The sequence below is a fragment of the Phaseolus vulgaris genome, chromosome 4 (genome assembly GCF_000499845.2).
Source record: "Phaseolus vulgaris cultivar G19833 chromosome 4, P. vulgaris v2.0, whole genome shotgun sequence".
NCBI classification, from domain to species: Eukaryota; Viridiplantae; Streptophyta; class Magnoliopsida; order Fabales; family Fabaceae; genus Phaseolus; species Phaseolus vulgaris.
Window position 1 is genome coordinate 37844178 of NC_023756.2, and position 17082 is coordinate 37861259.

The window sequence follows — 17082 nt, forward strand, 5'->3', positions numbered from 1 at the left end:
TATGGGAAAACAACGAAGAGTGAAGTTTGACATTGCAATTCACAATACCAAGGTTATTCTGGATTATGTGTATTCAAATGTGTGGGGACCTGCCAAGACTCCGTCAATCGGAGGTAGACATTATTTTGTCACTTTGTTGATGATTTTTTCAGGAGAGTTTGGGTGTTTACCATGAAGAACAAAGATGATGTGCTTGGAATTTTCCTTAAGTGGAAAGCTAAAGTTGAAAACTAGAAAGGAAGATCAAGGTTCTCCGAACAGACAATTAAGGAGAATACAAGAGTGATTCGTTCCTAAAGGTATGCCAAGATTGTGGCATAGTTCGACACTTCATTGTCAGAAAAATACCATACACTACAAAAATACGTGTATAATGCGGCGGTTATTTTCGCAAAAACTAGCGTTTTTAACCGCCGCATTATACGTCTGTGGCGGTACCGCGTACCGCCAGAATTCTTGCCGCCACAAAGTTTAATGTGGCGGTCAATTGAGAACCGTTGTAGCAGACGCCATATTATGCATTGTATAAAGTGGCAGTTTTAAGTGTGTAATTAGCGTCAGTTATAAATGTCGTAATTTTAAAACTGGGTAAATCAATTCTAACGTAAATAGTGACAGTTTTAACCGCCACTTAATATCGTAATTCGAATATTAAATATTTAATTTAATTTTTAATATTTATAATAATTTATTTAATTATATTTTATAATTTGATTTTATAATATTATTTAATTTCATATTTTCATAATATAATTAAATTATAAAATAAACTAATTTCATAATATAATTATACTTCATAATATAATTAAAATTTATAAATATAATAATCAAAAGATGACTTCATTCATTTATTGAGAGAACAGAGTTGATAATGTCAAACTAATACAAACAACAAGTAAATTAAATTTGTTTCATATTTGAACATATTACAACTAAAGTCATAGTCTTAATTCTAATTTATCTTCTTGTCTCCACTTGATCCAATAATATTCTGGTTTGGTGATGGAGCATCACTTCCAACCTTCTTCCAATCTCTCCAGTGCCTGAATAAATTAAAATATGTTTATAGTTAATTTTTTATTTTTAAAAAATAAATGAAAACAATATTATAATAAAGTTTTAAGGATTGAAAACAACATTATAACATTTTTAGGATTGTAAACACAGTACTTATAATCCTTTAAATCATATATAATCTGAAGAGGCTACACCAACCAAGACTTCCATATTCACTTTCAATGAAATATGGCGTCTATGAAATAATAGAAGCATCACCTGCTTACAACAAAATAAAACAGTTTTTGCAAATTGCAAATTTAAATAATCATGAAAAAAAAACATTGTTTAAGGTATGGACAACATACACCAAAAACAACCTAAAAAACACTTCGTACTTCAAAATTCACTTAAAACAATGATGTGGCATGGATAGTAAAAAAACATGTAGTCATAAATAAAATAAAAAATTAGATTCACCTCAAACAAAGATGAAAAAAAAAATACTAGGACAATCATAAACATACATAAAAGTAAGGAAAATTAATTGGACGTTGGTTCACCCTTATTCATCAATGGGAAAACTAATTGCATAATACTTATAAAGGTTAATTTTTTGGCAAAGAGATGCAAAGAGGCCATACTTGGGTTGTGGAAGAAATCGTACTCGTCCACGTTTTACTTGTATAATCCAACTTTGAAGCACACGTGTAGGCACCAGATTTAATTTTCTCTTATGTGTTCAACTTTGGCGTGTGACCTGATCTGTGTCATGCAAAACTCACTCATATACAAAACTCGTAGTTTCCTCGTAGAAGAGGAAGAAAACTAAAAAATCCAAAAGAGAAAATAAAAGAAAGCCCGTGGTTGCAGTGTATGAGATTGCGATAACATAAACAAGCCCATAAGTACGTGACAACTGTGAACACATGCGCACTGTTACAAAGACAAATCCATAGCAGAATCAATTAGTAGTGAAATGGATTCCATACATAGTAGGAGCACAAAATCTAAAGAAACTGAACGATGTTACGATAATCTAAAACCTCACATTCACAAAATCAATTAATTTTCAAATGAATCCCATTGGAATCACTTTTTCTATCATGTTGTTTTTCTAATTCTACACAAAATTGGCAGTAAAAAATTGATGAACACTAGTGTTCTTTCTATTAAATAATTTGTTTTAAAAAAAATAAATATATATATATATATATAAACTATGTTTTGAAGCTTTATTTGAAACAGTTTCACATGAATTTGTCCAATCACAAATAATCATAATATAAAAAAGAAGAATAAACCATTTTCCATCTGTTTTCTGCAACTTTATCTTATGAAACTGTAAAAGTTACCGAAATCTCTGTCTTCTTCTCTTCTTTGGCTTTAGAAATTCTAACTGAATAAGACTTGCAATGAAATCTAATGTAATTGCTAATATATCATAAGCAACTCCTAAAACAATGAATCGATATAACCCTTCCGAATTTTCCAAAGAGAAAAGTAAAGACAATATAGCAGCAAACCGGAATGGCAAAGAAGGAGACAAGAAGTGGATGGAAACTCCGATAGACAAAATCATGTTGCCAGAAACAAAATCAACAAAGCAGGATACTTTTCAGGTTTCAAATACTGTTTGTTAAATACCCAACAGATAACAAAGAAATTGAATCGTTTCTTAAGTTCCATAATGGAAGAAAAAAAACCTATGTGTTCGGAGGGTGGCCCTTTGTCACAAAAACCGCCGCGTCCTCCACCGCCACGACCAAATCCACCTCTACCGCAACCGAACCGCCACCGTCGCAGCCACTCTAGAAACCGCCACCGTCACGACCACTCTTGAAACCGCCACCGTCGCGGCCACCCCTGAAACCGCCATCGTCACAGCCACTCCTGAAACCTCCACCGCACCCACGCCTCTGGGGCTCTCATTGTTTAGTGATAAGAGAATGCAGCCACAGAGGGATGCCAAGACAAAGTTGGGAGGGTTTAGGGTTTTGAGACAAACGAAATAGGTTTTTGAAGAGAGAGAAATACTTTAATGTTTGGGCTATTGGGCTTTTATTGGGACTAAAACACATTGTGGAGGGAAAAAAATGCGGGAGAGTTTTTATTTAGAAGGCTCTACATGTCACATTTCGAAGGAAGATTATGGCGTCTATGAAGCTGCCGTATTATACAGCTAATTGTGGCGGTTTTTAATAACCGCCATATTATAACCGCCACTATATACACGTTTTTTTGTAGTGATAGCAAAATGGGGTGTCGGAGTGTAAGAACAAGACACTTAGAAAGTTCGTTGTATGTTGTCTAATGCTGAGTTAGGCATAAAGTTTTGGGTTGAGGCTGTGACATACGCTCAACATCTCGACAATCGTTTTCCATCATCTACTATAGATGGCAAAACCCCGTTAGAGGTATGGTCTGGAAAACCTGCAACTGATTATGATTCTTTGCATGTATTTGGTTCTATTGCATATTATCATGTGATTGAATCAAAGTTGGATCCACGGGAAAAGAAGGTTCTTTTCATGGGTTTTAGTCCTGGAGTGAAGGGATACCATTTGTGATGTCTAGAGGCAAAGAAGACGATTATCAGCAGAGATGTTACCTTTGATGAATCTGCCATGTTAAAGAAGGTAAATCAAAAAGGAACTTATAGTACTCTGCAGTAGGTGGAGTGTGCTCCGAAGTAGGTGGAGTTTGAGCAGACAATGGTGATCCCAACACGAAACACTACTAGTGATTCTCCTATGCCAGACAAAGAGTCAGATAAGGAAGACGTTTCTACCCAAGAACCTCAACAACAATCGACGCCAATTGCAGTTATAAGACAGATACGAGATATTCAGAAGCCTGCTCGTTTCATGGATATGGTTGCCTATGCACTTCCAGTTGTTGATGACATTCCATCCACTTACCCAAAAGCCATTCTGATTTCAGAGAGTGGTAATTGAGCAGGTGCGATGGAAGAGGAGATGCAGTCTTTGAAGAAGAACAAGACGTGAAAGCTGGTACAGTTACCAAAAGGAAAGAAGGCAATTGGGTGCAAATGGGTATTTGCAAAGAAAGAAGGATTTCCTAATAAAGAAGATGTTCGCTACAGGGTAAGGTTGGTTGCTAAAGGCTTTGCTCAGAGGGAGTGAATTGATTATAATGAGATATTTTCTCCACTTGTTAAACATTCATCCATTTGAATTTTGTTGGCCTTGGTAGCACAATTGAATTTGGAGCTAGTTCAACTTGATGTGAAGATCGTGTTCCTACATGGTGATTTGAAGGAGGAAATCTATATGACTCAGCCATAAGAATACAAGGTTGCTGGTAAAGAAGATTGAGTTTGTAAACTTAGCAAATCGTTGTACGGACTGAAACAATCTCCGAGACAGTGGATTGAAACGATTTAATAAGTTCATGAAGGGTCAGAAGTACAAGAGAAGCAAATACGATCACTGTGTCTATTTGTGCATATTTCAAGATGGTTCTTACATTTACTTACTCTTATATGTTGATGATATGCTAATTGCAGCAAAGAGCCAAATTGATATTGATAGGTTAAAGGCTCAATTAAGTAAAGAGTTCGAGATGAAGGACTTGGAGGAAGCCAAAAAGATTCTCGACATGGAGATAAACAGGTACAAAGAGAGGGGGAAACTTTGGCTGTCACACAAGCAATATTTGCAGAAGGTACTACAACATTTTGGTATGCACGAAGATACAAAACCTCTAAGTACCCCACTTGCTCCACATTTGAAATTGAGTAGTCGTTTATCTCTGACGACCGATGAAGAACAAGAATACATGGCGAAAGTCCCATATGCAAATGCAATTGGAAGCTTGATGTATGTAATGGTGTGTACGAAACCAAATATTTCACAGGCTGTTAGTGTTGTTAGTAGGTACATGCATGATCCGGGCAAGGGTTATTTGCAAGCTGTGAAATGGATTCTACAGTACCTCCAAAATATCGTAGATGATGGATTGGCATTTGAGCAAGATGAATCACTTGGCCAATGCATAGTTGGATATTGTGATTGTGATTGTGCAGGTGATTTGGATAAATGACGATCTACAACTGACTATTTGTTCACTTTAGCAAAAGCGCCAGTTAGTTGCAAGTCTACCTTGCAGTCTACGATGGTTGTCTACGGCAAAGGTAGAGTATATGGCGATTATAGAGGATGTGAAGGAAGCAACTTGGCTTCATGGGTTGCTTAAAGAGGAGTTGGTCAGAAACAACTTGAGGTATATTCTGACAGTCAGAGTGTTATTCGTTTAGCAAAGAATCAATTCTTTCATGTACGAACGAAACACATTGATGTTTGCTATCACTTTGTGCGTGAGATTCTCAAAGAAGAGGAGATTGTTCTCCAGAAAATTCACGCTACGGAGAATCCTGCAGATAGCCTCACCAAGGTGGTTACAAGAGCCAAGTTTGAACACTGTTTAGACTTGGTTAATATCTTGCGCATTTGAAGTTGGCGCCCGGAGGCGCAAATTTGAAGCACCGAAAAGATTGGTTTTGTTATGTTTGTTTGAGAAGATTTGTATTAGGTGGGACTTGAAATTAAGCCAAGGTGGAGATTTGTTGATTTTTTTTGCTTAATCCCAAATCCCACATCGGTGGGAATTATTTGGGGAGGGGGTTTGAGGGTTATAAATTAACCTCTATTCCTTCATTGTTGATATCCTAATTTGTAATATCTTCTCCCACATTAATAAAAGCGTGTTGTTTCAATTGTGCTCGGAGATTAGGCTAAATTGGCCGAACTCCGTTAACAAGTTTCAGGTGTACTTTTCCTCTTTATCTCTTTTATTATTCTGCTCTATTTATTGGTATTATGCTGCTTTATTTTTTGTTGTAGTATAATATTCAATATTATTTGTCGGGTAGTTCTGTTAGTGTTCTGTTCGATTCATTTGTTCTAAATTGGTTAATTTCACTAGTTGTGTTGTTTTAGTGAAAAATTACCCGATTTTTCCAACATAGTTCAATATTAACTAATAATTGATGATATAATAAACCTAATAAAACTGCTAAAATAAATAATATCATATTAAAAATTAAATTTAAATATATTTCAACTAATAAAATTGATATGTAAAATAAGAATTACATCCGCTTATTATGCATTCTTTTCTTTAGTAACGTAATGTTTTTTTAAAAAAAAAATTCTATTCACTGATTAGGATTGATCTCATTCACCATGAAAGTTAGAAAAAAAAAAACAAAATATTGTAAACCAGTCAACTGAATCACATGCAAGGTCACTGTAAGTTACTTTCACCTAGGGTGTTATTAAAGTGACACCATTTTATTTTATTTTTTTGGCTCTTTCACTCAAACCTAACCTTTTTGTTTGTTTGGTTCTTTAAGAACTAAGAAACGTGCAAGCTATATATAGCTTGCACCTATCTGGTTTCTCTGTTTGTCTTTGTTCAATAAGAAAAACAGCAACATTATGCGTATCACCTTTCTCAATGGTCCACTGTTACATAATGGTCGACAAAGCAAAAGAAAAAATGGTTACAATGCAACGAAAAAAGCATAGAAAAATAGACCAACTTTTCCTAAAATGTTTGGTGCTGTTTTCCTGCTAATCCAAACCTGTCAAATTTATAAACATTCAGGAAATTGCTTACACGATATCTTCAACTTTGTATAACGTGATTATTAAACCAAGCTCAAGACTACAATTAATCAGCTTCTAATGATAATTATATAATTTAAAACTGTTTGGATAAACTTTGTATACGTATTTTTTTTAATGAAATAAAATATTTTTTTGGTAGGTTAAATTAACTTATACCTTAGTTAATTTTCTTAGAAAAATTATATGAGTAAACTTAGATTAATTAGTTTATAAACTAATTGAATTTATAAAAAAAATATTTCATTTGTTTTTATGCAACATTAATTGAATGATTCAATCTATCATAAACAGCTTAACACAAAATCCTAATACATCTTTCATCGTATAATTATTTGTTATAATAATATTTTTTTATCAGCAAGTTATAATAATAATTATTAAACATAATATGTTATCAATAGAATATTTTTAAATATGGATTAATTCTAAATTAATAAAATGGATTAATTAAATAATTAATCCAATAATATTTTATTTTATAACATTGTAAATTACCATATCAGTTATGTTCAACATACAAAACATACACGACAAGGAAACATAAACTAACAATACAAACATATATATGATAGAGACATACATCATGCAAGCTAATAAACCAATATTTCATTTAAAAATTTAAAAGTATAAAGGGAAAGGAATTTTTTTTATCGATAAGAAAAAATAAATAAATATGAATCACTTTAGGGGTAGTCAAACCCTTATATAAATCATAACACAATAAATCCTCATACCCCTTCCAAATAACCTAACCCTCACAATCTTAGAATAACAAACAACCCAACTAAAAGAATAAACCTTACAAAAGCTCACTTAATCGAAAATATACAAGCCACATGATCAATTGGTAAGAAAAACTAGCAGAAACAGATTTTGAAGTTATCCAAGACCAAGCCCTTAATTGTGCCAAAGTGAACACTTCCGAAAGGTTGATCACTCCACCTTGGAAAATATGTTTATTCATGTGCTTCCAGATTTCATTAACTATAGCAATCCAAACACTACTCCAAATAACATTAACCTTGACAGGAGCATTAATCAGATTAAAATGTAAGAACTGAGAACCAGGATCAACATGATCAACCGACGCTATCCCCATCCATGCACAACACTCATTCTAGATTCGTCAAGCAATCCTACATTTAAAAATCATGTGTTTTTGTCGGCTCCACTGTCATCTTGCAAAAACTACATAGATTAGTATCAATCAAAACCCCACGCTTTTTCAGGTTAACCTTCGTTGCATTTGAATTAATCAACACCCTCCAAACAGTAACCTAGGTATATATGAAAAATACTATAAGAAATATGTTTCTAAGAAGGATATCATTTTATACACATACATCTCATAATAATATGTTACAATATAAGATGTGAATTTCATATTATAGTGAATTCCAATTTATAAGCATACTTTTGCTTACACTTTATCATATAAGTTTATAATAGTTACTTAAAAGTTATGTTTAAGATTATTACAGTGGTAAACCATCAATCACTTCCCTCTTCCCTTTCTCTCTCTATTATATATTTATAAGATATAAGATTATTACATTATTAATAACTTTACGCAAAATACTATTTTATTAATTAAATAGTTATGGTATATTAACAGTATTTTTTTTTATATTTTATCTAAATTAAACATTAAAAATATATATGGCTAGTCTAAGAAGTTTTCTGAACTCTCATCCTAATTAAATATTTTTTTTATGAACATGAGTTGAAAATGTCTTGTGTTGGAGATTTTACATTAATTAGATATAAAACTCATATTATATAAATGAGAACAAATCTCATGTTAAAATTCGTTAAAATTCATTTGGTAAGATTTAATTAGGTTTAAAATCTATTGTTTAAAAGTTTTGATGACAAAAATTATTGTTCAAGAAGTTTTTTCTCATAATAAGCAGTGTTTTAACTATTTTTTTATTAATAAAAAGCATGTCTTTCATACCAAGAATAATAGAAATTTAAAAATAATAGTTAAATATATACTTTAACTATATTTAATGAATTATTTTGTCAAATTATATACAAGATGATAAACTCATAAGTTTAAGATAAACAACTCAACATTAAGAAAAAAAACAGAAAATGGCCAGTAGCAAAATTTAACACATTACAAAGTTTATAAAAATTCACGTATCATGTTTAAACAACTGAGTTAGACCCTAATACCAAGTCTAGAATCTAACAATACTTATTTATTAAGGTTAAATTAAAAAATTATAAAAAGGAAAGTAGCATAAAATGTTGAGAGTGGCTTATAAAAAAACTATAGATGATTAAATGTGAATGTTGGTCAATTTTGAAACAATGATAACGACTGATACCAGCCACAACAGTTATACATAGGTGTTGCAATTGCCAGATTTTGGTAGTTAATTTCAGGTACCAATTTTTAATGATAAATTGTAGCATTCTTCCATGGTTGGTGGTAGGAAGCATTCTTGGTCACTACCAAATAAAAAAATTGTGTTTATTCTTCTTCCATGGCTTTGCACATGCATTGTCATAAAGCATTGCCTCTTCATATTAATATTGTTTTAATCACTTTTTTTTATATGATTTGGCACTGGATTTCATACCTATGTTTACGTAACACGTGTTCATATATATAAATGAAAAAAGTCAAAAAGTTGAAAAGCTAAACAAATTATTGCTTTGTATGTGTAGAAGAATCATGAATGGGTGATCGATAATAAGGATTATGTTGTGATATAATAAGAAAAAGGAAACACTTTGATTAATTATTAATTCATTGATGATGAGTGGATAGACTAAAATAAATTATCAATAACAAGATTTAGGATTTTACGTAAATTAGAAATGGTATTCTTTTTTTATATTTCTGTAATTAGAAATTGTCTTACAACATTATTTATTATTTGAGTAATCAGATAATGAATCTAATTAGTTATATGAGCTTAATAGAGTTAATTAGTTCATATATATAAAGAATTATCTTTTCACTTTTTTAATAATTTTGTACATATTTTTTATGAGTGAGAGAAACTTTCTTAAATTATTGTGAAGAACCTTTTATTATTAGTAATTGATATCTATGAGGTTTGGACACGCCTCTTAAATGTTTGTACGTGTCCGTGTCAGATACATCGGACACCAACACTCGTACGACACTCGTGGAACACATATCGATAAAATGTTCAATTCAAAAAGTATTTGTTGGATTTATGACAATTTTATCATAGTTCTAACATAATTTTAAAAGGGAGAAATACATTAGTTTTCTAAAAACTCAAATTTTATTATGATTATAAAAATAAAGAACAAATCATTTTGAACTATTTTGAACTATCTATGAGAAACATCTTTCTGCTAAAAACAAAAATTGAAACATACTTGCACATATAAATTTTTATTGTCAATTTATATAATTTATAATTATATAATATATAGATCCGTGTCTCTGTGTCCTACATTTTAGAGATTATACACATCTTATGTCGGTATCAATGTCGTATCAATTTCCGTGTCGATGTCTATGTTACATAATATTGAAAAATAAATGTTTAAAAAAATCCATTTAATATGTGATTAGGCTTTCATCAATAAATTTATAAAAACAGAAAACAAGACTACCATATATACACTAATAATAAAGAGAAATCTAGTAATTAACATATTGACTGTGTTTTGATTATATTTTATTTAAATTATTTTAAAATCAAAACTTAAAACAAGATATTTGAATAAAGTAAAATTTTTGTTAATTTTTTTTAGTGAAAATATTTAGAGGGGAGAGGAAAATTTTAATTCGAATTTGTTTGATAAGGAACACAGAAAAAAAATTAAATAAGAAATATTTGCCATAAGAAGGAAGAAAATAGGATGAAAATTGTGAGACTTAAAGGAAATATTTCCAAATTGACCACTGTTTGCTATATAATCATGATATACATTGACCATGAATTCCCTTGCATAAAAACATATTATTTTAAGTTTCAGAGTTTTACTAAAAAACCATCACTTAGTAATTGTGAACATAATCAATTTTTGTTTCAACTATAATTGATTATTTTTAGTTAACACAAACGTTATTCCATTATTGAGAATCAATTTTCATGGTTAGACCATCAATTCTTATTATTTATAATCTTATTTCTCACTTTTCTTTTCTTATTAAACCAAACAAAGTGAAAATAAATTTCTATATTTTTTCACAATTTTCAATCATATTTCTCTCAAATAATTTTTTTTTTATCGAGAGAGATAGAGAGAGAGAGGATTGGACTGTAAACTATTTAAATTTCAAATATAATTTTTATTTTGGTTTTTTGTTAGTTTTGAAATAATTGTTGTTAATTATGTTTATATGGGTAAATATGTTAATCTATGAAGTACCGTGCAAATTTAATTTGGCAATTACTTATGCACCCCGATAAAATTTGAACTACATCCAATTTTTATGTTTAATGATAAAAAGACCCTTAAATAAAAGGAGTGCAAATCAAAATTTCGAAATTTCTTTTACGTTTATGAATTTGGATTTTTAGAATATTGTTTTGGATTTCAAAAATTCTTTTCTAGAATACGTTTCCCAGATTTTATTTTCCAGAATTTTATTCAAAAGTACTTTTCTGCATTTCATAATTGCTTTTTCAGAAATTTTGATTTTCAAATTCCATTTCAGAATTTTATGTTTGGAATACAGTAATCTATTTCAATTTTGATTTTTCAAAATTTATTTTTTAATTCTGGATTTCAAAATTGTATAGGCTGTAGGTTAAAAGAATTGGATGTAGGAAGAATTTGCCATTTAATTTCTGTTGGCTTTTGTGAAATATGTGAAACAGTGTATGAATGGGCTTTCTGGACCTAGCATTCGGCCTCGTAGCAAAAGTACAAGGCCTTGCTATTCTCACTCCTCTGTTTCTTAGGTCCACCCCTAACATCATAAGAAAAAATTAAGAAAAATATCTATGACGAAAACCTGTTTATATTATGTTAAATAATTACCAAAAGCCCCTATTTTATTATTATTATTATTATTATAATAGTAATTGTAATGCCATGTCTATCTTTCTGCTTTTAGGCTGTTTGACTGAGCCATAGCTCCAAGTTGTTCTTACACCAGCTAGATATACCTCTGAACAAAGAATTTGAGTAACTTCTTTTAGTTAAAAAAAACAAATATTATAATTTACTTAAATTCTATCTCTCAAATATTGAAAATTTTAAATAAAACCTACATGAAAAATATAAAAAAGCAAATAAAAATCATTGAAATAATAAAAATATCTTTAGTGCCCCACATTCAGATTTAACCTAGACCCTACTGAAAAGGCAGTGACAAAATAAGTACATGCTTGAAATTGGAATAAACTGAGAAGAGAAAGGACTTATTACTTCTCAAATAAAAGTACTTTTGAACTTTTCCATCTTTAATCCCAACAAGCAATAAGAAGAGTCCAAAAATACTTTTACTCTGAAACCAATAATTAATATTTCCTTTCTTCATTGGATGGACTGAAATTCACTGAAACACTTTTCAAAGCAGACGTAGCTTGAGTGATCCTGTAAAACTTGGTTTTGGTTACATGCTTTTATATTTGGAGTGTAGACAACGCAATTTCAGTTTCACAAAAGACCAAACTTTCCATAAATCCGTGCTCTCATTTCTTGAACACTTTTTGCTCGTTTAGCTTAAAACATGAAATAAATAAAGAAAGAAAAGAAATAAATGAAGGGCCATCCATGAGTATTGAGGAAATCTTTGAATGATACTATCAATAGTTCACTATGATATAAAATGAGTGCAGGGGAGAATACCAATGTATCAGATTAGGCAGAAATTTATCAGAGCAATTCACCATATGCTGTCTTCGCAACAAAATGAACCTAGACAGCTATAGTTCAAATAGGCTGATATCAACCAAATGATACAGACATTAATCCAATCTCGTAAACCTACCAGCAATGCTGAATGGAATAAACAGAATACACTAAAAACTCACTGTATGCAATTGCCTCCTTCATCCAGAGAAAGCACTTGCAACTGACATATTTCGACAACCTCAAAATCTATTGCAAGTTTAGCCTACCATTTACAAATATATTCATAAGGATATAACTTAAAATGCAATTCTTTAGACACTTAGCATTATTTCCCAATCAAAATTAGAGTTTTGACACACTAACCATCCTTAAAAATATTTACATCAAAGGTGAATATAGGTTATCAAAATTAAACATCAATTCCGATGAAAAAAATAGCACCAAGAATATCTAAGAACTTACATCAAATTTTTAAACCAATCAACCCAACCCAAAAAGAAAATCTTCATTCAGAAAACAGCCAAAGGGAAAATATCAGGGACCCAGCATATCCCTCCATTAACAACAAAACAAAGATCGTATTTTACTATAGCATAACTTCACTAATAAGATAGGCAAAACAATAAAATTCATTGCAGCAGATGTTTATCGTGCCAATTAAAACTTAAACTCGGTTCTTCTGATGGTTTTGGTGTTATTTTTTAATCAGAAGTCACGTTGTTACAATAACCATCCTAATAAAGGTTTGCATTGAAGATTATCATAGATTAGCAAGGTGAAACACATTCTAATTAGAGAATAGGACAAAAACACTTAATAATCCGCATCTAAATTTTGTTCCTATAACTCAACCAAAAAGAAGATCGTCATTCAATGAACAAACACAGTAACACCAACCAAACAGAAAACATAGGGAACACAACATATCCTCTATTATAAACAACTTAACAAAGTTCATTTTCGTTCATGTACTGTGGTGTAACAGCTTATCCTTTATAAACAACTTAAGAAAGTTCATTTTCATTTGTATATTACTATAGTGTAACTTCACTCATGAACCACAGCAGGGCTCCAACGTCCCAACACTTCTCCAAAAACTACAGCACGTTCTACAATTAGGTCATAACTCTCATTAAACCATCTAGGGCATAAACAAAACTCAAATACTGCCCATTAAAGACTCTAACGAAACAGATTTACTCACTACTCAACCAATCAATTAAACAATAAACAGACAACCTTTACTAATTAACCCAACCAACTAGCTGTACATACAGACTATGGATAACCTTAAACACCACAAAAAGAAAAATCCTACCTTCTAAAAAAGGAGAAAACCCCACGTTTAGAGCCAAACAATAGAGACATTAATCCAATCACAGAAATGCACTTGCAATGCCAAATTGAATTAACAAAATAAACTTAAAATTAAAAATCTCACTTTATACAGTTGCCTCCTCCATCAAGAACAAGCACTGGAGCAGAAACACTTTCATAACTACAGACACTATATCAAGTTTATCCTGCCATTTATAATTAGGAGAAAAGGCAAATTGATTTCTTTAGATGTTTTGGGTGGTGTGTTCACAGTGAGAATTCAAGTTTCACTTCAGCAATCATCCTAATAAAGGTTTCATTGAAAATCAATATAGATTACCAATTGAAACTCATATTCTAGATAGAGAATAGGACTAAAAACACCTAACGAACTGCATCTAAGCTTTGTTCCTACTAACCCAGCATTTCAACTCAGCAGTCATCCTACATTAATTCAATCTAAATTATTGAAAAGAGATTTCATTTCTAATCATAAAATAATACAGTAACCACCTGGGAATTAGCAAACACCAAAGGATGGAACTTATACGAATTCGGTTGCAATCAAACCAACCCAAAAAGTGGTAGATCAATCACTCAGCGAACACAGTGACACCAATCATATGGAAATCCATCAGAGACACGGCATAATAACCCCTATAAACAACTTAACAAACTTCATTTCCATTCATTGGCTATCATCATATCATATCACTCGTCAACAAAGCAAAAAAAAACGTTCATTGCATTAGAGCTCCAACATCCCAACAGTCCATTTGTTCAGAAGAACTCTCATTAATCCATCAACATCATAAGGAAATATAGGGGAAAAAACTCAAATTCCGTTCTCTATAGACACCAACAAAACAAATTTACTCATTACTCAACTGATCAATTAAGCAAAAACAAATAATCTCGACTAGCTAACTATACACCCTAGACACCACAAAATAAAAAAAGAATCCTACCCACCAAAAAAGGAGAAGAACCCACGTTTAGGTTGCTCCTCCACCACCACGGCCTGCATGCTATCCTGCTCCACGAGCCTCCACGCTGCTTGCTCAAAGGCCAAGCCAGCCAGAGTTGGAGGCTTGTTGAGCACAAGAGGGTACCCTCTATTGGTGCTCCTGATAACCTCACTGTCCTCGGGTATAACCCCAAGAAGAGGCAACCCCAGCATCTCTTGCACATCCAACACCGACATCATGTCCTCGCCCTTAATCATGTCGGTGCGAACCCGGTTCACAACCATCTTGATGTCCCTGATGCCGTCGCACTCGAGGAGGCCGGTGACGCGGTCGGCGTCGCGGAGGCTGGTGATGTCGGGCGTGGTGATGAGGACGGCCTCGTTGGCGGGCGTGATGGCGGTGATGAAGCCGGCGTCTATGCCGGCAGGGCAATCGATGAGGATGAAGTCGGGGGAGCCGCCGGGACGCGCCTTGAGCGCGTCGACGAGCCAAGTGAGGGCCTTGCCGCCGAAGCCGAGGGGGAGCTTGGAGCGGGGCTTCGAGATGCAGAGGAGCTCGAAGTTGGACCAGCGCTTGTCGCGAACGAGGGCTTGGTCTAAGCGACAGTCGCCGTTGAGAACCTCGATCACGGTGTAGTTGACGCGATTCTCGAGGCCGAGGAGGAGGTCGAGGTTGCGGAGACCCACGTCAGCGTCAATGGCCACCACGGAGAAGCCTAAGCGAGCAAGGGAGAGGCCGATGTTGGCCGTGGTGGTGGTCTTTCCCACACCGCCCTTGCCGGAGGTGATGACGGTGACGCGTGGGGTGGATCCCGAAAGCTCGGGCTTCCGGTTCCACTGGAGGAGAGCGGAGAGGGGGCGGGGTTTGGGGGTTAGGGTTTTGGAGGGGTGGCGGAGGAGGGGGTTGGGGAAGGAGGTGGCGGCGGGGATAATGTGGAGCGGTGGCATTGGGAAGAAGGAGAAGAAGAAGAAGAAGAAGAGGATATTACGATGAAGAGAATCACAGCATGTGAGTGAGGGAAAGGAACACTGAGAAGTGAGAAATGGAAGACGAGGAAGAGGTTGAGCCTTTGGGGTTAGTTTTCTTTCTATTTTTGCTTTTTTTAGTTTGGAAAGTTTTTTAAAATGTAAAAGTCCTAAGACATGCATGTGTATTATATCTTCTTAAATTATTTCGGAACTATTACAACTTTTTTAATTGGGTATTTTAATTATAAAAAATAAAATACCAAATTTAACTTTTCTATAATTTCTAGAATTATATATTTTTAGAATATAGCTTTTTAGTCTACTTTATAGACATAGGATTTAACTACTAATTCAAGAATTAATTTTTATATTACTAAATAATTTATCAACTTTCAAATACTATTTTAAAACAATTTTATAAAAATATTGACTTAATTACACTTTTAGTTTATTTTATCTTTCAGATTTCACAAGATTCAATCCTGTTCCAACTTTTTAAATAATTTTAATTTGATCTCAAATTTTTTAAAAAGCTTAATATAATTCTAATTTTTTTTAAACCATTCAATGTGATCCTAACTTTTTAAAAACAATTCCATATGATAAAAATACATACTTAAAAGTGGTAGAATTGTTCAGGTAAATTTGTTCTAATTATGACAATCTAATAAAAGAATCACATTGAATATTTTAAATAAATTTGAAATTATTTGAACATTTTAAAAAATTTGGGACTAAGTTGACCCTTAATGTAGGGACTAAACAGATAATTAAGATAAAATAGTTTATATTAATTTTAAGAGATATAACATCTAACTAATTTTAATATGTTGAAACACTAACTTTGTCAAAAGGTTTGGTTTGAATTTAGTTACTTGAAATTAGTGAGTTGTATAAAACCCAAAATCAAACTTTCACTTCACTCTTCTTTTTTTTACCCTTTATAAATTTTCTCATTCTTTTTGTGTCGTCCTAACCCCAATTAATATAACTTAGAGGTTCATGACAGGGCATAATGCTTGGTAAGTAGTCTCGAAATATTGTTGAGGTGAATTAGTTCTTTGATGCCTTAAGGTTGGACATAGGAGACTAATCTTCAGGTCGGATATAAGACAATCAATCCCCTAGACCCACATGGCAACAATCCTTTTCAACTAACCTATATTCTTGGCTAAATTCTCGCAAACTAATTAGAAAATTCCTAAATTTTCGAAATCGTTTTTCTGTTGCCCTGTTTATCAAGAAAAAATAGGCCTATAAGTAGGAAAAAACTAGAACAAAATAGGGATGACATTTTTCATATTTTTGTGCTTGGTTCACTTATAAAGCTAGAAAGTTCGTTGTACTCAAGCGAGTACCCATAAACACTCTTGAACC

The 17082-nt window shown here is 32.6% G+C and overlaps 1 protein-coding gene across 1 annotated transcript; it reads right to left on the reverse strand.

Moving 5' to 3' along the window:
• Positions 1 to 14493: 14493 nt before the first annotated feature.
• Positions 14494 to 15869, reverse strand: LOC137837586 (septum site-determining protein minD homolog, chloroplastic). The gene has a single exon (XM_068646611.1). It carries the CDS (start codon positions 15682 to 15684, stop codon positions 14734 to 14736), a length of 951 nt encoding a protein of 316 aa, XP_068502712.1. The 5' UTR covers positions 15685 to 15869; the 3' UTR covers positions 14494 to 14733.
• Between the last annotated feature and the right edge of the window lie 1213 nt (positions 15870 to 17082).